The sequence below is a fragment of the Canis lupus genome, chromosome 15, assembly GCF_011100685.1.
Source record: "Canis lupus familiaris isolate Mischka breed German Shepherd chromosome 15, alternate assembly UU_Cfam_GSD_1.0, whole genome shotgun sequence".
NCBI lineage: Eukaryota > Metazoa > Chordata > Mammalia > Carnivora > Canidae > Canis > Canis lupus.
The window spans coordinates 45,153,655-45,176,808 of NC_049236.1; the positions used below are offsets into that span (position 1 = coordinate 45,153,655).

Consider the following 23,154-nt stretch of genomic DNA (forward strand, 5'->3'; position numbering starts at 1 on the left):
GCACTGTTGGGCTTGACTGCCTCTGCAGTGCTACCCACCTCCCAGGACCCTATCCTGGTCACCTCCTCAGCTCTGGACCTGCGGGCCATCCCAACTCTGGCTGCATCAAGGGGAGGTAAGGGAACCAAAATTATCTTTTAAAGAAAAGATAAAAGGAAGGGGAGGAGGACAGGAAGGGGACAGGAAGAACTCAGTTTCACTCTTAAATGATCACTTGTGAATGATCTTCTCAGCTGGCAGTCATTTTCCCAGAGCACTAGAAGATACTTCATTTTAATTTGGCCTCTATTCCTGACTTAGGAAAGTCAGCTGCCAAGCTAATTATTGTTTTGGAAAGTTGCCTTTTCTCTCTGGTTGGTTTGGAAATATTCTCTTTGAGCAGGATGTGTAGTGACAAAAGAACACAGACTTGGGAAGTAGATTATCTGGATTCAAATCCCAAGGATATCCCAGAGAACATGATAAAAAATAAGAGACCATGTATACATAATAATACTTACAATTATTCAGGATCTGTTCAGAGTTTATAGGCAGATTAGCTATTTAGTTTCTCATTAGTTCTGAAATGAATTTATCGAAAATTCTTTCAAATTGCTTTTCTGCCTGTGTTAAGTACCTCTACTTATTATTTTTTGGGAGTGTTAAGAATGCCCTTTCCGCTTTCTATTTCCAGATCCACCATCTTGGTCCATGTTCACATTATCTATGCCATTCATGATTTGATAGATTTCTACTTTACTGGCCAAAGAGTCCTCATCTTTCACTATGTCCTCATATGTCAATTCCTTTTCTCTCCCTCCTACCAATTCATTTTATAATGAATTGGTAACCACAATAATGAAATTTACTGAGAAAACTAAATTTTGAGATGCTGCCATAACTAATGGAGTCAGAGAAATGATGAAAAGGGCTTTAATGAGGTTTGAAATATGGTTGGAATATTACAGATAGAAAATCAATTTGGAGAATGCTGTCAGCTTCATCCACAAGGGAAAAATTATTTAAACACACACATCTAAAGGACAGAAATAAGTCTGAAGGCAATGAAGAACTGACAATTGTTTTATGATAGAGAAAGCTCAATCTTTATCTACCAATATCCAACTATCTATTTATATGTCTGTCTGTCTGCCTATCTATATCCATCTATCTATCATCTATCAGTATTTAGCTATGATTAAAAGTCTAACTTGGCAAATATCTAAATACCTTGGGTATTCAAATTCTGCAAAAACTAGTAAACAATTAAGTATTTGACATTGTAAGTAATTTACCCTTAACTCTAATCTTAGAAGCAGAAGGAGGAGTTTTAGGACTCCTAAGCAATACCACTTACATAAACAATGCATAATTTTGGTCATCCCATACAATGGATTTTACCTTCCTCAAGAAAAAAAAAAAACTAAAGTTTGTGGTGTCAGGAATGATGAGTATTTTGGAGAAAAGTGTATCTTTTCCATAAAGCCATTTAGGCTACATACTTCACATACTATAAAACCTTATACATCAAAGAGAAATTACTGTTTAGATTATCAGGTTATATAACAATTAGAAGCCATAGCTCTCTTAAAATAACTCTAATGAGACCTGAAAAACTGTTTCAAGTCTGTGTTATTTAAGAATTTGGCATATTCTCTGTTCTTAATCTTTGAAAATTAGATGAAAGCTGTGGTCTTTCTCTCTAAAAAAATCCACATACAATTATAGAATATGTTTTGCATATAATTTTTCAGAACTTCCTAGGATCCCAAGCCTCCAGGCTCAGGAACGATTACTCTAGAGGAAATATTGTTTTTAAGCTTGTCACTAAACATCTAATATATGAACTAATCTCCCATTTCTAGCTTAAGCACTCTATCTATTTTAGAGCACAGAAGAGTTTTAAGTATCCCACCTTCATCTATAAGTTCTTCATCTGTGCTTTGCAGAGTAAAGCCATGGCAATTCCTGGAACTCACTGCTGACACTGCTCCTACTGAATCACCACTCTCTACTGTGGAGAGGAGCATTCTGACCCCACCATACTGGAGATCTAACGATATGCCAGAGTGCCCTTAGCAATATGGCACTTTAGAAGACAACCAATCTGCTTGGTGCATGGTTCGTAAGATTCTTCCTCACAAGCTGACCATGCAACTCTGGTCTCTCACATATAAGCCTGATTCACTTTGGTGAATAACCCAATGTATGCAGAAGTTAGTCTACCACAGTGAGCCTCAAAGTATACTTGAAAAAAGAAGTCAATTTTTCAGCTCCCAGCCTCATTTCACAGTATATAATAATTTTATTATAAAAGGGGGAGGGGTGACTTCTTTCAGTAACAGATCCATATTTATTCAAATCCAAATACAGCATATTCTGAGCACAAACATATTTTTTTTTTAAAGCAAACGGCCACTGGGCCAGATTCTATGAATTGCCTACCCAATAGCCATACCCATCTTCTTATATGCTAACAAAACCCTGCTTTTTGGGGCAACAGTATACACAACCTAGGATATGACTCATGGCTAGTCTATTAGTTGTTTCCAACTAATATGAGCCTTAAACACAGCACAGATAGACAAGATATTGATTCCCCTTAATCCTAAGGGCAGATGGGCAGGGCTTGGAGCATCAGGAACATTCTCTTCACTTCCAGGATATATAACAAATGTTACATTTTCTATGTGTGCCAAGAAGGGAAGAACGTCAAGAAGCAAAGGAAAATTCTGTTCCCTTTGATAGACAATCTGTCTCCTTTCCTTACAGCTACCAATAACCCTCTGGTTGAGTTCTAGTCAATGAAGTATTAAAGAAAGTCTGCTGGAAGCCTCTTGTGAATGCCTTACTTTTTAAAGCTTTTAAGCAATGTCTTTCCCCTTCCATTGTACCTTGAACAAGGACACAATGCCTGAAATTACAGCAGCCATCTTGCTACCAGGATAGCAACAAAGCATGAAGGTAAAAGACTAACAGCTAAGTAGAGCAGAATAAGAGATGAGAAGAATCTGGAACTTGATTGTGTTGTTGAACATCAGAACCAAGATCAGCAATTGTGTACTTCCCATCTTCTCATCAATGGGGATAAAAAATACCTGTATTACTTAAAGTTGACTGATGCATACCAGCAGATGGGAGATTTTGAGTCATTTTTTCCCCTCAGAAGCATCCTGTTTCTTCCCTTGTAGGAATATTAGCTCTCCGGCTCCTCCCAGTTATCTACTGCCTTTGTCATCTATTAATGCTTTCACCATTTTGAGTCACCACTTTGAGTCTGACTAGGGTGATACGAGGTTTAATGCTATTAATTTCTTTTGTATTCTTCATAGCTCAGAACTTCAAGTCTCCTAGAAATTTTAGTATAATAACATACTAAAATTTTAGTACATTATGGCAATACTGTAATTCTGCAGCTATATGGAAATGTTTAGAGCCACTACAGATTCTTACACTCAGGATGTATTAGTTTGCTTAGGCTGCCATAACAAAATACCACAGACAGGTGGCTTAAACAACAGAAACTTATTTGCTACATATTGGAGGTTGGAAGTCTAATATCAGGGTGCCAGCAGACTTAGTGTCTGCAAAGCCTCTCTCCTTGGTTTGCAGAGAGTGGCCATTTCACTGTAATCTCACTGGTCTTTCTTCTGAGTAAGTGAGTACTTCTGGGGTCTCCCCTTCTTCTTATAAATACACCAGGCCTATTGGATTAGGCCCAACCCTTGTGGTCTCATTTAACCATAATTACTTCCTTAAAGGCCCTAGCTCCTAACATAGTCACATTGGAGCTTAGGACTTTAACATATGAATTTTGGGAGGGACTCAATACATTTCATAATAGTGGGCTTGGGTTATTAAAAAAATAACAAACCCCAAAACTTGAACTAACAACCTGGGAGCAAATATTTCATACATTCTGGAAGATAATTTAACTATTTCTTTTCCAAAATGTGGGACACAGAGAAAGGAATTTTTAAATGGGTACCTATAGAAAAATCTCAGGAATATTTAGATACTCTCAACCTATTCATGAGCCAAAAATATCAACTAGTATTTCTCAAAAAATGAAAAGCACACTCCAAAAATGCAGCTTTGGAAATCTCTTTTAAAAAATAAGTGCAGTAACACTTTTGTTCCCAAATAGAAAAAAAGTGGTGTTTAAAAGTGGTAAATTAACAAAAATGCCACACTTGTCAAACTCAAAGCACTACATGATGTATGATTCAATTTAAGCAGTGTTCTGGAAAAGTCAAAATTATGGGGACAGAAAACAGATCAGTAGTTGCCAGGGGCTGGGAGGGCAATGCCTCCAAAGGGGCATAGGGAAACTTTAGGTGTTAACAAAATGTTCTACATCTTGATTATGGTGCTGTTTACATGACTATAAGCATTTGTCAAAACTCATAGAACTGCATACCAAAAAGAATGAATTTTACTATATGTAAAATATACCTTAACCCTTTAATGGGAGAAAATGGCCCATTTGTGGGCTGATATGAAACCAAAAGGTTCTGTGCTCAGTTAATCCACACTGTGGTAACCAATGAAGAACTCTAGAAATAGAGCAGTCACCCACATGTATGTAAATTTTTAAGCTATAAGCGTCTGTAGCAGAAAGAATTTTGTTTTGCAGTATACAGCTACATGTATTCAAGACTTTTATAATGGTACAAACTTAATGTCTGAATTATATATCAAATTATTAGATTTAATTTACCAGTAAGGCATCACAAAAAGTGATATCCACTGCTGTGGAAATAAGCGATTAATCTTAATATTTCATAGCATAATTGTGCCTTCCAATGGGGAGAAGGGCACAGATGATATATTTGATGATAACTTACAGATGATAATAGCTTGCTTAACTTTTAAGAACATTTCATGTTCATACTTCACAAAGGATCTTAAACATATTATCTGATTCTCACAGTAATTCAGGAAAGCATAATAGGTGAGGTATTATTATTTTCCCCTCTAGACAGGTGAAAAATAAGAGGCCAAATAGGTTGGATGACTTGTCTGTAGTCCTGAGGTTAGTACTTTTACAGTCAGAAAATGAACCAAGATATTCTCACTCCAAATCTAATACTTTTCTCTATAAATCAGTTGGCCAATTACAAGGAACATATGTCAAAACTATTCTCTAAAACTGTAAGTACAAAGCCAACTAAAACCTGAAAAAAGCTGTATCAACCCTCAAACACTACAGCTTCTTAAATGGTTCTATAAAATTAAAATGAGAATATAGCAGAGGCGGGACTATCTGTAAGGCAAGCTACTGCTCCAATGAAAAAGTAGATACACACTGAGTTCAGACAATATGCCAGGCCCACTGTTTCGTGTTTAATCTTATAACAATCTCTAGAAGTAGTATTATATATTATCCCCATTCCACATTTAAAGAAACCTGGGTCTAAAGATGTTAATTTAGTTGCCAGAGTCATATAGCTCATTAGGCATAGAAACAGGATCCGGATCCAGATCTGTTGGACACTGAAAACCTTTGTCTTAGGAGCCAAAGGAAGGTATTTTAAGCCTATGTATTTGCACAGACAGAGTCAAAATGTCAGTAGTTCCATAACTTTTAATCTCAATCAGTCAAGGCATGCCTTGTTCATATTTTCTTCACCTTTAAAATGTGTATTAAGGGCAGCCCCGGTGGTGCAGCAGTTTAGCGCCGCCTGCAGCCCAGGGCATGATCCTGGAGACCCTGGATCGAGTCCCACGTCAGGCTCTCTGCATGGAGCCTGCAACTCCCTCTGCCTATGTCTCTGCCTCTCTCTCTCTCTCTGTCTCTATGAATAAATAAATAAAATCTTTTAAAAAATAAAATAAATAAAATAAAATGTGTATTAAGTGTTTGTGTTTTCCTCCTACATATATATAAAACTTTTTGACTCTCCTGAAATGACCTGAATTCACCAAAAACAGGTATTTCAATACTAATGCAACCTCTGGATACCAGTGTGGTGCCCAGTGGTAAGGTCAGCCAGCCCTTGAGATCAAAAAGCAAAATAAGCCAAAATGAGAGTAAAAATAATTCCAGGAATTATGACATTTTCCTTAAAATGCAAGTCTGCTTTAAAATTACACATTAAATGGGTGCCTGCGTGGCATGGTTGATTGAGCATCTGACCATTAGCTTTGGCTCAGGTCCTAAGCTCAGGGTTGTGAGATCAAGCCCTGTATTGGACTCTGTGTTCAGTGCACAGTCGGCTTGGGATTCTCTCTCCCTCTCCTTCTGTCCTTCCCCTTTGCACTCTCTCTCACTCTCAAATGAGTAAATCTTTTAAAAAAATAAAATCACACATTACATATTTAAAAATATCTCAGTTTTGCCTATAAGAAAATCAAGATTCTAGAGGCACCTGGGTGGTTCAGTCAATTAAGCATCTGCCATAGGCTCAGGTCATGGTCTCAGGGTCCTAGGATCAGAGTGTGTGCCAGGCTGCTTGCTCAGGCAGAGTCCGCTTCTTTTCCCTCTGCCCCACCCCATAATTCATTCTCTCTCTCTCTCTCTCTCTGTGTCAAATAAATAAATAAATAAAATCTTTAAAAAAATTAAAAATTAAATTTAAAAAATCAAGATTCTTAATTATAAGATTATAGAAAGAATGATTTATATTTTTAAATCTTTTTATCCAGCACAGAATAATGCATTTGAGAAACATTTCACAGTGAGGTTCATGGTAATGATGATTATTCAATAGCTACTTTTACATTTATTTGTCTTTAGTGGCTTTCATTATAACAAAAGTGAGGAAAAGAGTAATTTCTAGTTTCTATTGTTTTATACTGTCACTTAAACCTGTGAGTTATCCATCCCTAGGTGTATTTTTTCCCATATAGAGATGTAAGTCATTCACTTGCTGGAATAAAACTTACAAAATGAAGTTCATTTTGCTTGCCAAGTGCAGATGAAAGGAAGAGAGGGAAGAAACAGTTTAGATGTAAAAGGCACCTTTTTCCCTAACTCCTGAACTAGTTCACACAATAAAATGAATAATTTAACTACCTGAAACTTCGTATGTGCAGAACGCTACATGCAGACCAGTGGCATTTTCACTTCAAATTTGTACAGTCTTTAGTCAATACCCTTCATCTGCATTTCTAACACCTGCTTCCGTCAGCTGTGAAGTAGGCTGTTCTCTCTCTGGTCGCCTTTTATCTTTACTCTGTCCATCCAACACAAAAAAATTGCATTATAGAATATAATTACTTGGCCTAAAAGAGAGAGAGAATAATTCACATGATCTTCTGAAAGGTATTTTCCTCTATCTTATCAAAAGGTAATTTTAAAACAAATTACAATTAATGTTGTCATTCTTTATAGTGTATGTCTCTTTCAAACGCTAATATTAACTTTGTACAGCAAAAATAATAGTATCTACACTCCTATGCAATGAGGATCTGTTTTAGAAGCAAAAGAAAGTAAAAATTAAAGGCAATGTACTGTACCATTTGTAAAGTACACAAATATCTCTTCTAAGTTTGTCATTATTGTGCTGTTATTAAAATGATGCTCTTTCTAGCTTTGCCTCCTATCACAACCTATGTTTATGTATATCGGTGTAAACATTAGCCAAGTTTTGAGTGTCAATCTACTGTCAATGACTCACATTATTGAAACAACTTGATAAGGACTTAAGTCAAACACTTAAAGGCTGAGATTCTCCAATTTAAGAAATTATCTCAAGAAATGAGAAAATATGGGCAGTAACTGGGAAAAGAACTGTACTAAAATGGGCAATTTCTGGTTTACTATCATTCTGTTTCTGTCATAGCACTTAATTAGAATGTAATTATTTTACATATTATCCAATTCCCTATTTAATGTAAACTTCATCTGGGCAAGGATTGTGCCTGGCTTGCTCACCAAGCCCCATACCCCAGCAGGGGGACACCAAGGTGCGATCTAAAATAAATGGCAACCCAAAATTATTCATAAGGCTTTTTACAGGGTTTTACAACCTTCCAGCCGAGTTCAAATTCTGCCAGAGACTGACATCAAGTTCATCAGTGCTCAGGACTCACTGAGAAAATGCCTGTGCCTTGAGAAACCACAGAGATATTTGGCCATTTGACTTTCTATAGGACCTTGTGTACTACTCATGAATAAAATACCCAACAGGGGAGGCCAGGAAAAGACAGAAGTGAAAATCAGCTAGCTGTGGGAGCAGACTCCTCTGCAAAGCCTTGACTTAACAGTCCCCAACCCAGTATTCTCATTCCTAATGCAAACACTAAGTAGTGAACTGTGGAGGAAACAATAGATGGAAATTAAGCAATGTCTAGAGAGTGATTAATTGAACAATTCAAAGGAGATTTAAACTTCTGGACTCTTCAAGGAAACAAAAAGCTAAACTTTATGAATAAAGAGACCCTCTTAAGAGGGTGAAAACAGTGTGAGTCAGGATGGAGTACCGAAAAGTTCAATTCATAGAATAGTTGAAAAAAAAATTTTTACTGCTTTCTGTAACTTGAATTATCCTGTTTTAAAATGGAACTCCTTCAGCAAATGATATAATGGAAAGTAGAGCATATGAGGAATAATAGAACTGGATTCTAGCAGTGGTTCTTCTCAGTACTAGCTAGACAAGCCTGGACAAACCAACTGACCTTTTGGACTCTGAATTTCATTATTCACAGTGACAGAAATAAGGACAGCTACTATATATTATTTACTAACGTGCCAGACCATCTACCAAACATTTAACACAGACTGTCTCCTTGAACCTGCATAACACTACACAAGGTTGGCATCATTGCTATCCCTAGGGGTTGGAGGCACAGTGAGGGAACACAAACCTAGGCACTCTGACTCCAGAATTGGTCCCATGTGAAACCTGAGTCTCACAATCCTGTGCCCGTCTCCCAGGAGAGGTATGGGGTTAAGAAAATATATGTAAAAGGGCTTTGAAACCTAGAAGGTGCTATGTAAGCAATCCAGGGAACAATCTATGAGAGCACCCTGAGATTGTAATGATTATGACTGTAATTGTAATGTGCTTATCTCCATAGCTACCACCCTGGTTGGAGTCACTATAATCTCCCGGCTGAATGACTGCAATCATTCCCTAACTGGTCTCTTTGCTCCTGTCCTTAATTCTGCTGTCCATTCTCCAAAGAGTGGTCATTAAGTGAGATCTTGTCCCTGCTTTGCTCAGAACTCTCCAGTGTCTTCCCATCTGCCATGAACTGAATTGTGTGCCCCTGGCCAAATTTCCATGTTGAAGTCCAAATCCCCAATGTGACTGTATTTGGAGAGAGGGCCTTTAAGAGGTAATTACAACTAAATGAGATCATAAGGGTGGTGTGGGTCCCTGATTCAAAGGAGATTAGTGCCTTACTAGAAGAGAAAGACATCATTCATATTCCTCTCTCCTCGCCCCACCCCCATGTCAGGGCATGGTAAATAGGCCACTGTCCGTATGCCAGGAAGATATCTGTTCCCAGGAACTTAGTTGGCCAGTATCTTGAACTTGGACTTTCCAGCCTCCAGAAAACTGCAAGAAATAAATTTCTATTGTTTAAACCAACTAGTCCATGGCATTTTGCTATGGCAGCTCAAGTTGGCTAATACACCATCTCACTCAGATTTAAAACCAAATGCCTTTCAATGGCTCACAAGCCCCTAACTGTATAATCTGGCCCTTTGTTACATACCTGAATTTATTTCTATTGCCCACCTTGTTGTGGCTTTTCTCCTACCTGATTATTTTGCACTGTGGGTTCTTTCTATATGGAACACTATTTCCCCAAATATCCCTATGGCTTGCCCTCCTACCTCCTTTGAGTCTCTGCTCAAACATTCTAAGAAAGACTGTCACTTACCACCTTTTAAAAAAAACTGCAACCCCTCTAGCTTCCTCCCTATCTTCCTCTCTTTCCTGCTTCATTTTTCTTCCATATGCTCTGTATTTTATATATACTTTTATATATGTTATATATTTTATATATATTATGTATTTTTATATATTATATATTACTTTATATATTATATATATAAAATATGGAGCATATATGTGGAGGAAAGGGAGGAAGGGAAAGGCGGCAAGGCATATATATATGACATTATATACATATTTGTTATACATTTCAGTTGCAAATTTATGTATTTTATAGTTGTTATATCCCCTAAACTAGAATGTAAGCTCCATGAGTTTTTGTCTGTTTTGTACATTTTTGTAGCCTCAATACAGAGTAGAATGAATGAATGAATGAATGAACTAGAGAAACTGCAAGTATGCCCAGATGGCAGCTGCCTTGTGGGTACAGAAGAGGGGGCATGGCAGGAAGCTGGAGAAGAAGGCATGGCTCAGGTCAGACAGGACCTTATAAGCCATTTAAGGGATTTTGATATTTATCCCAAGAAAAACTGAAAGATTTTAAGCAGGAAAAAAATAACATGATCAATTTACATTCTTCAAGATCAGAATTCTCACTGCTAGATGGAGAACGGAATGGAATGGGCCAAAAAAGAAGAAATCCAGAGCAACTTCCACTATCATGATTAATGCACATTTTGGTGTCTCTCTATTCAAGGATTTATAAACCATTAACATATACTGATGTAGAAATAACTCCTTGCTCACCTTATTACAATTGTGTTTGCAAAGTTCCCAATACTATCTCTCAAAATTTAAATGTTTCTTTCCTAAATTTTTTTTTGTTCTGAATAATCCCTGAAAGGGAAATGTACTGACATAATGACTTTTAGCAAATTCTAATTACTCAGACCCCAATTCATAATGTAATCAGTACTTTGAGGTTGTACAAAACATATCTCTGATTCGTAAAGGTCACGAGCACCCTAATTTTCTGAGATTCTTGTAGCTATAAATTTGGCTAAGAGCTTGGATAGTATGGGAAAGAAGATAAGTGAGAAAAACACTGGTGATTTAACCTCTAGTGTTCCCTTAAGGACAAACATTTGTCACCTTGACAGCAAGGTGAAAGGTTTGCAGCGAGTGTGCTTATAACAGGGCTCTCTCCGTTCTCTCCTCCCTGGGGATCTGTGATTTCTGAACAGGCATTATCTGAACAGATGATGATGATGACACTGAGCCATAGAAAGGGTTGGGGAGGAAAAGAGGCTGAGAACCACATAACTCAGAGCCTCAAACTGAACCACTGCCCCAGGGACCATCACAAAGATTTACCATTTGCTGCTCTTCTTCCTAAGGTTCCACTTGAGGCTGGAGTAATCAACCCTATAAATTATCAGAAAACATTCAAACAGTGTCCAATATTAAGAGCATGGATCCCACTGCAGTAACTATGTGTGTGCTATAGAGCTGAAGTAGGTCCTAGCTTACTACATCTCCAGTTTCTACCCAAGCCTCTAACATTTAGAGTTTTCAATTCTAATGTGAATGTCTGCTACAGGCTTACATCAGGTGCAAAAGTGAACCTGATCTTTACTCCTGATGAATACACAGAACCCATATTAGCATTAAGATGATGACACCCAGGGATCAAAAAGAATAAGATCTCTGTTTTGGCCTATAAACTAAATTGCTTACACTATTGTCAAAGTGAAATAGGAGATCTTTGGAAAGCTAATAACTTTTAAAAAAAGAATTAAAGTTATTAACTTATGAGCATTTTGGGTTCCAATTTAATTTCAGGGATCAGGAGTATTTATATCTGAGCTCCATTGATGGGTGGAATTTTGTCTATATTATTTCACACTTTTACTTTGAAAAATATCCTCAGCTGAAATTATATAAAGTCAAAATTGAAGCTATCATCCATTCTAATGAATATTCATTCATCACCTAATTATCATTTACTCTAAGTACAGTCAGAAAGACCAAAATTATTTTTAAGAAGAAAATAAACATTTTAACAGAAGGAACTCAAACAAATATAATTAATAGAAAGTAAGGTTCCCTACTACGCCCAGAAGTGAATAGGAATGGAATGGAGTAGCAGTAGAGAGTTGGAGGGTGGGACACAGAAAGGATGAGATCAGAAGTTAAAAAAGAAGAATGAGGAGGAGGAGGAGGAGGAGGAGGAGGAGGAGAAGGGAGGGAGAGAGGGAAGGGGGAAGGAAGGAAGGAAGGAAGGAAGGAAGGAAGGAAGGAAGGAAGGAAGGAAGGAAGGAAGGAAGGAAAGATGGATATTAATGGTGAACCTAAAAGGATCTATATTGGTTTAAGATCCATGTGTCTTAAAAAAAAAAAAAAAAAAAAAAAAAGGTCCATGTGTCTTTCATTCATGAAGGAAGAACAGATAGCAAACATGTCCATCCCTGGGTATCTGCCACTGGATGTCCCTGTACCACCATGTAACTAATACCTATTGAATCAAAGTTAATCATCTCACTCAAAATTACTCTTTTGCTTAAACTTCCTGGTTTTGTTCATTACACCACAGTTATTAATCCTAAAACCTTTGCGTCTCCAGTCTGTTTATGTTCCTTGCATTTCCTGGTTCTTCTACATGAAGATATCCCAGACTCTTTCATGATACACTTGGCCAGTAAAAGTCTCTAAGGACGAAAATGACATTATAGTTATATATATATATTTTTAAGATTTTCTTTATTCATTCATGAGAGACACACACAGAGAGGCAGAGACACAGGCAGAGGGAGAAGCAGGCTCCATGCAGGGAGCCCGATGTGGGACTTGATCCTGGGACTCTAGGATCACGCCCCAGGCCGAAGGCAGGTGCCAAACCACTGAACCACCCGGGCTTCCCTATAGCTATATTTTAAAAACAAAAGCCCTTACCTATGAGATTCCTGTGAAAATATAAAGATGGCTAGGGTTTGCTTCAAAATAATACCAAAGTGGATGGAGTACAGACGAAACAAGACTGGAGTGAGTTAACTGTTTAAGCTGAGAGATGGGTATGTAAGGTTCACTAACATTTGATCTGCTTTCTAGAAGTTTCAAAGCCTCTAAGAGGAAAAAAATGTTGTTTTTAAGGAACCAGGGGTTTAGGAAAATATTATATCTAGGGAGTAGATTTTATAGAGAGGGTTTTTGGCAGTAGGGTTGGAGAGGGTCTTGGCATAATTTTTTTTTTTTTTACAATTTTGTTTATTTATTTATTTAGAGTGTACATACATACAAGCTGGGGAATGGGGAAGAGGGAAAGAGAGAAAGAGAAAGAGAGAGAGAGAGAGAGAGAGAGAGAGAACCTGGAGCAGATTCCACACTGAGCACAGAGCCCAACCTGGGGCACCCCTTTTGGCATCATTTCTAAAATAAACTCATATTAGCAGCAACCACTTATGATGTCTTGTTAATATGCTAGACACTCTGCTGAGCATCTCAGAGACTCAATCTTATTAAATCTTTTTTATAGCACTGGTAGGCAAGTATCCCTGGTTCAAAGCCTGATAGTAAGACTTTCTGTACAGGGCCTCCCATACAGTAGGCACAAGGTCAATGTTAGCTTTCTAAATAATTGAATAAATGACTAGGAAAGCTATTCCTTTTTCTTTTGTGCCTGTGGTTCTTTCTTTGTAAAACATTTGATAGGCAGTAGCCAGGGCATTCATCATTGTTTGTCTAGACTCAGAAGAGCCTATTTCCCAGTCTTTCATGTACAATCTCAGCAAGAAACTCATTGCTATCAGGACATTTTTCCTAAGACAACACTTCTGGCATGATACACTTCTTGAAAACTCCTCAGAAATGCCTCGCAATCTCAAGCTTAGCCTCTCATTCAAGGCTTTTCATAATGCAGTCTCACATAATTTCCACCAGTCAACGAGAACTGGCTTACTCCAGTAAACATCTTTCCTTTCACTGTCTCTTGCCTGCAACTGCCCATTCACGCATTTACTCATTATATACTGACTGTATGTACCAGGCACTGCCATTGTACCTATATACAGAGAAAGGTAACAATAAGCATAACAGGTATGGTCCCTGTCTTTGTTGGACTATATCCACTTTCAGGTTGATCTACTACACTTGGGCTGTTCTTGATTTTCAAGATCTTACATTTCACATCTTCCAAGAGTCCTTTCCTGATGATTTTACCTTGCCTTGTTCTCCTTTTCTTAACTAAGAAACTCCTTTTCTTAACACATTTAAGCACTTGATTATATTTTATCTTGTTTTTCTCTAAGTGTTTAACTTAGGCATATTTCATTTCTTCAATTACACTACATCTCTTGAAAAAGAAATTGTGTCTTATAATCTTCATCTCCCACTGAATGTACGTCAACTGAATTCAAGGATGTGTATATGGCATGTCCTTAATAAACAGCTTTTGGTATTGAAAAAGAGTTTGGAATACTAAATCAAACTAACAATAGACCAAGACCTAATTTACCTCCAAAAACAGATACAAAAAATCTCTAGGGAAAAAAAGAGGTATACAAAAGGTATAGATAGCTATGCAAATGGAAACAAAAGGAACAAAAAGGAAAATTTCTGCTGTATGGTTTAAGTGCCTCCCAATCATGCATAATACAGTTGGCACTCGAACCAAAATGTGAGGGCTAAAGGCATCAATCCGGGATGCCTGGGTGGCTCACTGGTTGAGCATCTGCCTTTGGCTTAGCGTGTGATCCTGGAGTCCCAGGATCGAGTCCCACATCGGGTTCCCTGTATGGAGCCTACTTCACCCTCTGCCTATGTCTCTGCCTCTCTCTCTGTGTCTCTCATGAATAAATAAATAAAATCTTTAAAAAAAAAATAAAGGCATCAATCTCCCTTGCAGTTGCAAATCTGAGTTATAACTTTGACTCCTCAAAAACTTTACTAATAGTCTACTAACAGTCTACTATTGCTAATATATTATATTTAAAAAATACACTAATAGTCTATTATCGACCAGAAGTCTTACTGATAACACACAATTAATACATATTTTGTATGTTATATGTATAACATGTTTTTTCTTTAATTTACACAGTCTATTTTCTTTAATTCTTATATTTTGTAGAACATAACTGAGACCAAACCATAAGCCAAATTTAATAGGGCTCTGCTAAGATATCAATAATATTGATTAAAGTAAATGAAGTCTTTACTTATTTAAGTTTTTTAAAAGAAAAATTCTTTTTCAACAAAAGCATAGATTAATATTCTATATAGAAAGACTACACATACCACACACATCTTTTATATTTACTTAAAAAGAACATTACTATAAATTAATCATGCATAAAAGTGTAACTAAAAAAAATCTAATAATTTAATTGGCAGGCTCTTCAGGTCAAATACACCTTCCCTACAGAAATTCAGCTATGACAAATATTAGACTAGGCCTTCTTCTATGTATTACTTGTCCATTTTGGATTATACCAGATTCTGTCTACAAGACACTAACATTATAAGTCATCAAAGACTAACCCTACTAGATAGATATTTGAATAAAGAATCAGTAATAGTAAGACCTCCTTTGTCCTAGTCTGGAATAAAGACCCCAAATTCTATTTATTCTGCAAAACTTCTGATACCATCCCTTGTGGGAGATACTCCCTATTCCCAGTACCTTAGCTATGATCTAGGAGAGGAGAAGCTGTGCCTGGGGATCTTTGTACTCCTCCCAGTAGCTACATTGAACCCACTATCTTTAAAGTATTCAGTAAAAAATAACCTTTCCTAATATAAGAACAATTGTGTATAAGAATATGGATGAATAAATATATATATGAGTGTATATAAAAACACTAGAAGTTTTTTCACATAAAACACATAAAAAGTCTACAAGTAGTTATTAGACATTAATAATATATATAACAAATATATATTTAATGTTACCTTAAAAACATTATTTTTCCAAACTACATTTTTTTCCTAAAATTCCAAGCTCTTAACAAGTAAGGTATATTATCCATATTCCTCGAAGAGTCTTTTCTTTGAAACTGATTCTCAGGCCTACTTAAGTCATTTTGCCTTGATTCCTTTGTTTTCATCTTCCTTCTGGAAGAGATAGATACCTATTTCTTCTGAGCTCTTATGGAGTATAACTCGGACAAACTTAACTCAGAATATGAATTAGACAAATGAGTATTTGGCTAACAGATGGCACGGTTAAAACTGTTAAATAACTTTTGATATATCTCTATCATGTATCACATGGTCTAATAATATTATAGAATTTCCTTCAATAGCAACAGTCTTTGAAAAATCAAAATTATAATTCAAAATGCCAAACAGAGGTGGTAAAAAATAAAAAAGATCAATGAAGAAGAAAACCAACAAAGATTGATAATTTCCACAGTGAAGTTTTGGCTTGAGACTAGTCAAAACTTTAAAGGAATAAATGGGGCAAAAGAAGAAGAATGTAATATAACTATCATCAGGTTGATAAATGATATGATAAATGAATGATAAATGAAAGATAAAACCCACCCTTTTGGGTTTCATGTTTAAATGTCCACTCTTTCATAAAATGATGACAATAAGAAGTGGTAGTTCTTATTTAGCAAAATGCAAAACTAAAATCATTAGGTGCTCCCCAAAATTTCTTCTGAAATTTTACTGATCAATGAAATTCAAATGTTAGAAAATCACTGACCTAGTTAAACTACCATGTAAGAAAGACTTGTCTTATTGAAAATAATCTTTCAAATGTGACAGATGTTAAAGCAGATAAAAAAATTTATAATAGTCCCATGGGAACAGTTGTTAAATGCAGAGTAAAGCACACAAGTTAAAATCCTATTCAGACTGAAAACGAATGGACTTTCAGGCACTTCTAGTATAACAGTATCCTATTTTCTGAAGGACAGCTTTTATACATATAAGGTTGCATTTATTTTCCTGGCAATGTCAGCATTTCTGAAGGAATATTATTAATTTATTAATAATAATTTCCACAGTGTTGGAAAAAGCAAGAAGTCTACCATTATAAGAGAACCTTGTTGTAAGTAAAATGTTGTAAGTAAAATGCATAAGTGCTAATTAAACAACTAGTATTTTAAAAACAAAATCCCTGACCAGCTGATCATGTATGTATATATGACTGGAGAGGATTAGAATCGTAAGTTGGGCTATTACTTAAAATAAATATATCACAGTGAAGACATATGAAAATATTTGATCCCATAGTATATTAAAAAAAATAACTGGAAAATACTTTGCCAGTTAAACATCTCTCTCCAGTATTGCTCAACAGAACTTTCTCCAATGAAAAAAAAAGGTTCAACATTCTGTACTGTTCAATACAGCAACCAGCAGTCACAGATAGCTACTGAATACGTGAAACGTGATTAGTGTGACTGAGGAATGAAATGTTTTATTTTATTTTATTTTAATTAATTTAATTTTAAACAGCCACATGTGGCTTGTGGCTACCATGTTGGTCAGTCCAGCTATCTAGGTAATACAAAATGAAAATATTAATGTGTCTTCCCTATCTCTGAACTTGGCAATAAAGGAAATGCCTTTGCAACGAAGACATGTAAAGTCACTTTAAAACATTAAAATGGCTTCAATGTCAGCAAGATTTCACTTTAAGGTATGGTGATCAATTAAAGGGCAAACCAGTCAGTGATGGAACCACTGAGAAAATACCCAAAAGTAACTCTTAAGAACACATATCTAAATACCATTTAGGAAAGAAGATCCCTGGTCCAAATGGTGAACCTGTCTGTTTCCAAGAGCAACATACCCATGTTGCAGAGCCAGATCCATATACTTAACAACTGCCTGATAGAATCAAACAGAATTTATTTCCCTACCTCTCTTTCCTCTAATTCCATTCCTACCAAATGAACTTTTTAAAAATATATTTTATTTATTTATTCATGAGAGACAGAGAGGCAGAGACATAGCCAGAGGGAGAAGCAGGCTCCTTGCAGGGAGCCTAATGCGGGACTTGATCCCAGAACCCCAGGACCATGACCTGGCTGAAGGCAGACACTCAACCACTGAGCCACCCAGATGTCCCCTACCAAATGAACTTCTCATTAAAATATCTTCTCATGTGGATTTAGCCATGAAGACAGAAGGCATCAACCCAACTGTCTATGAGTTTCTCATAACAATTTTTTCCACTCTTAACTGATTGCTCCATAAATTGTTTTCTGTGAATATGATCAATGTGAGTTCATCCCTGTGAGATGGAAGCATAGAATCAGTTTCTGAAACAGGACCACTGTAAATTTACAAAGTATATGCCACCTACATCCCTGGCAATGAAAAACTCAATGTCTTAAAAAAATGGATGATTCAAATAGTCAAAGAAAAAAACCAGTAATATTACTGATTCTGTTTAGGGGTGACATCGTGCCAAGGAAGGATTGAAGCCAAGAAAAGAGATCTCAGATCTTGGAGATATCAAGAGTGATTTCCGGCAGAGAAAGAAAAACTTATTTAAGAACTATGTGGCAGTCCTTTTCTTGAAGGAGAAAAACTTCCCTTTCTAATTTGTTTGTCTTCTTAAAAACATACCAAAATATATGTTTTAGGTGACTCACTACTTACAATTCCCATATAAAAATGAAGGCCAGCAACATCTACAAAAACTATCAGAGATGCACAATGCTATTTGAGAGTTTCATTAGTTTATGATAATTTTGTCACTAGAAAACCCATAGTAATTATGGCACCAGGTTGATAGAATTTTTTTTTTTTTTTTAGAATTTGAAAAAAAAAAAAAACAGACACAATGGAAGATTTGCTTCAAGATTAAGGGTTATTTGTTGAGATTGCTCCTTTGGGACATCTCAATGTTACTTTTCAAATATATCCAAAAATTCATACAAAAAAGAACAATAGTATTCTGATACAAGAGGAAGTATTCTTCCAAATGTAGGGAGTTTCCACTGTTACACACTTTAGCCTTTTATTTTCAACCACTTGTCTACACCAATGGGAGTTTTTATTCAGTTTTATTTAGAGCTAGAAATTTAATCTTCTGACTTAAACAACTGTTTGGCTTGAAACTACATGAGATATGAACCCAAAATTCTATAGAGACATTTAATGATACAGAATCAGGACTCAAGCATTTTGAGAGAAAAAGCCCCCATGAACTAAAGGACAAAAGGAAAAAGCCTTTATATTTCTTTCATGTTTTTCATCATCTCTACTCATTGTCTTCTTTAGAAGTAGAAATAAGCAAAGAAAAAAGCTAACATGTCAATCTTTTTTTTTTTTTGTAAACAAGAAATAACCTTTCTTCTTGTTAATTTTAGTTACTAGAAAGACTGAAAAGCTGTTCTGTTCCAAATCTATATACCTCAGTAGTTACTGATTAGGAATTCTGAATGGCTTATTGGGCTGCTATTACAAATAGCAGATGGCATGAGTGTATTTTTTAGGTTATCATAGGGAAATGGGACCAACTTTCCCACCAAAAAATCATGTCTGGTTTACTATACATCCCTCCTTGGAGTATCTTAAAATTCTGTCTCTTCTTTCTCCATTATATAGAGATATATCACTCTCCAAACCTCCTCTAGGCCAAGTCACATCTCTATTTTCTATATCTCACTTAACAAATTTTAACCCCTGACAAGATAATAAGACCAAAGTCAAAGCAATATTCTTTTTTTTCCAAAGCAATATTCTGAATTATGAAGCTACCAAACTCAAATGCAGAAGGCTGTAACATGACGCTTCTAAAGAAGGAACTGCATTAGCTTTCATAGCTGTCATATCATGTTGCCAAGTTCAAGTTATCTGCTTCCTCATTATTACCTTGGCTTTCTTCTTTTCTTTCTTTTTATTTTTTGGTCATTTCTATTTTCTAAGTACTTTAAATGACTGTCAGATATGGATTTGTTTTTACATACCATTGATTTGGTTCTTCTATTTTTCAGACTTATATTTTTATCTCTCCTCTAGGATACTGTACAATTTTTCATCATTGTTTAATAACTCAGCCTTCTTTTGTCAATTTAATTATATTATATATTTCACAAACTGTTAAAAATAAACTTTAATGATAAAATACTTTTCCTTAACTGCAACAATTCTCTACAATGCCATATAATGGCAATCATTTATTATATCCTCATTTATAAATTTCCCACTCTATATATGTAGCAATCACACTTGTAGTATTTTTTATGGAAAACTTTCTGACATATTTCAATGATAAAAGCATATAGTTTGGTAATCTATTACATAGGGATAATCTGCCATAATCTACTCACAGAGAGTTATTATAAGAAGGAAGTCTTATAAATTACTCATTATTACTTAGATATAACTTATAATAATGAGTTTTCACTCCCATTCTAAATCAACATGGTGACTATAAAGCAATAAAATTTTGGCTATAGCATAAGTTTTATTGAAACTAAAAGCTTACAATTTAAAATCATTTTAACAGTAATAAAAATTTGGGAGATAATCAATTAAAGTGATACTGGAATTTTTGTCAAACTAATTCAAAATTTAATTGTAACAACTAACATACATTTAATTGTATATCATATACAAAACATTTTACAATCTTAGATATAAGAAGAAAGATAAAATAACATTCATTGAATGATTTCTATTTATTCATTTAACAAATATTTTTGGAGTGCTTATCACGTGCCAGGTACTCAGGTGATGTCGATACAGTAGTGAACCAAATCAACCAAAACAACCCAAACCAATACATACCTTTATGGAGGCTTTCATTTAAATAAAGGGAGACAGTAAACACAATAAATAAATATGTAATACATTAGAAGATATGTATTTTAGAAAAAAAATTAAAAGAAGAGGATGATAAAAACTGCCAGAGGTGGGCGAGGTCACTGTTTTAAGCTAATTATACTAACCAGTTATAATCTTGATGGAAAGTCTTTCTAAGAGCTAAGTAGCCACTATCAATAAAAGATGGAAGCAGTCTTCAAGGGGCAGGCAGTCTTTCAAGAGATGGACATGATATGAAAAGGATGAGAATAGTGTAAGCAAAGAGGTGAGAGGAGAGGGAGAAGAGCAACTCAACAGGGAACACAGGAACGAAAGTAGGGTACCAGAGAGGGGGGGATCCTCCTCCCTCTGGGAGGATGGCTGAACAGCCAGCAAGGTGGTGAGCAACTAAGAGCCACCAAAGGCATTGGGGTATAGGAGTGACATATAAAAGTAGTATGCGAAGTTAACCTCACAACAATGTACAGGATAGCAGTAAGAAAAGAGATAGAATGTATCACGTTGGCTTTTGGAAATTACCAAAAGTCCAAAAATGTTAATAAACATTACTTCTCCTAAATGAAAAATAAAAAGAACAGCATTAGCTTTCAAGTAGAAACCTAGGAACATTTTAGAAAATAACTACTTACAAGAGAATTATCTGATAGACAAAAAATTAAACCATAAGTAATGACCATTAGACCAAACATTGCTATAAATTATACACATGGTGGACATTTTTAATATAATTTCTCTACTTATTAAAAACCTCACGGAAAAAGCTACCCAGAAGTAGCAAATAAGTATATTGTCCTGTCAAAAGAGAAAGAAAACGTATACACTGTGAACTCATGGTATAACCATCAGTGAACATGTAAAACATGAATCAATGTTCATCTGTGATGCTTTGATGTTAGTGTCCACCATGTTCACATCATAAGACTTCTTCCCCCGATCAGTAGAGCCTGTTTAATTATAAAAGTTAAAGTCAAATTGATCAGATTTTTAAAATTATAAACTTATTGTTGAAAAGTCCTCTATTTAGAAAGCTATCAACTTATTCTATAATCTTCCAAATAGAAGCATTTTACTGTCAATTTGTGTGACTATCTGCAGATTAATTGATAAACATCAAAATGAACTTTCTATAATTTTTTAAGATTTATTTATTTATTTATGATAGAGAGAGAGAGAGAGAGAGAGAGAGAGAGAGGCAGAGACACAGGAGGAGGGAAAAGCAGGCTCCATGCAGGGAGCCTGACGTGGGACTCAATTCTGAGGACGCCAGGATCGCGCCCTGGGCCAAAGGCAGGCGCTAAACCGCTGAGCCACCCAGGGATCCCTAGCTTTCTATAATTTTTACTCTTCTATGTACATATCCATTCACACTTCAAACAAATAATTTTATCTTAAATAACTGTATTAATGTCACGTATAATATCCTAAGATAGAGAAAAATTTAATTTAAGAGTCATGAACACTGATCTAATCATTTTCAGGGACAAGCATATATGTCACTATGTAGATATCAAAGTAAAACCACAAAACTGGAATTACATGAAAAAATAAACAAACAAACCCAGGAAGGACAGTGAAGACATAAATTAACTTCTTTGTTTAATGACACCATAATCAGGTCAAGTGCTTTCAAACTTATTTGTATTTACAGAACTCACATAATGGGCTTTGCTTTTTAACATACTAGATATACCTGGTATATCTGTTAGACTACAAAAATAAAAAGTATTGCTAATACCTTGGGCTGGCCAGGCTGTGGAGCACTGAATTCCTCACACATTCCTAGTAGGAATGTGAAATGGTACAATGACTCTGGATAACGGTGTGGTGGTTTTGTACAATATTAAACACATACTTACCATATAACTCAGCAATTCTACATGTAGGTATTTTCCCCAGGAGAAATGAAAACATACATCTACACAAAATCTGTACACAAATACTTAGAGCAGTTTTATTTATAATTGCCAAACACAGGAAACAATATGAAGTTCATCAACCAGTCAATTCATAATGTAATACTATTTAGCAATAAAAAAGAGTGAGCTACTGATAGATACATAGAACAAAAAAGATGAATCACAAAAGCATATACTAAGTGAAAGAAGCCAGACTCAAAAGGTTACACACTGTATGATTCCATTCACATGACCTTCTAGAAAAGGCATAAGAAAAGGATAAGAAAAAAATCCAGTGATTGCCAAGGGCTAACGTTGGGGAAGGGGACTGACTACAAAGAAAGAGTTTTTGGAGGAAATGGTAATATTCTTTGTCTTGAGTGAGGAGGTCGTTACATGATTGTATACATTTTGTCAAAACTCACAACTGTACATCTAAAATGGGTCAATTTTTCTGTATAAAAATTGTATCTCAATAAATCTGACTTAAAAAAATTTTAAACTTCTGTCGATCAAAAATCATCTCTTCTCACCCACACACACAAATAAATTCAATATATGTAATAGAGTATTCATATCCTCAATATATAAAGACCACTTTGAAACCGAAATAAGCATCCCAATTAGAAAAGTAAGCAAAGGATATGAACAAATAATCAACAATAGACGAATCTCAAATAGCCAATTAATAGATAATAAAA

The 23,154-nt window shown here is 35.5% G+C and overlaps 1 protein-coding gene across 18 annotated transcripts in view; it reads right to left on the reverse strand.

Moving 5' to 3' along the window:
- Positions 1–23,154, reverse strand: part of SLC10A7 (solute carrier family 10 member 7) — a 243,037-nt gene that overhangs the window by 136,359 nt on the left and 83,524 nt on the right. Inside the window, exon 6 of one of the 18 annotated variants that reach the window (XM_038558946.1) lies at positions 20,418–21,502. The exons of 16 other annotated variants lie outside the window; for them this stretch is intronic. In XM_038558946.1, coding sequence (XP_038414874.1) covers positions 21,467–21,502 — 36 coding nt within the window. In that variant the 3' untranslated portion in view covers positions 20,418–21,466. Of the gene's footprint in view, positions 1–20,417; positions 21,503–23,154 lie in introns of those variants that run through there. One more of the 18 variants, XM_038558941.1, reaches the window with a different exon arrangement.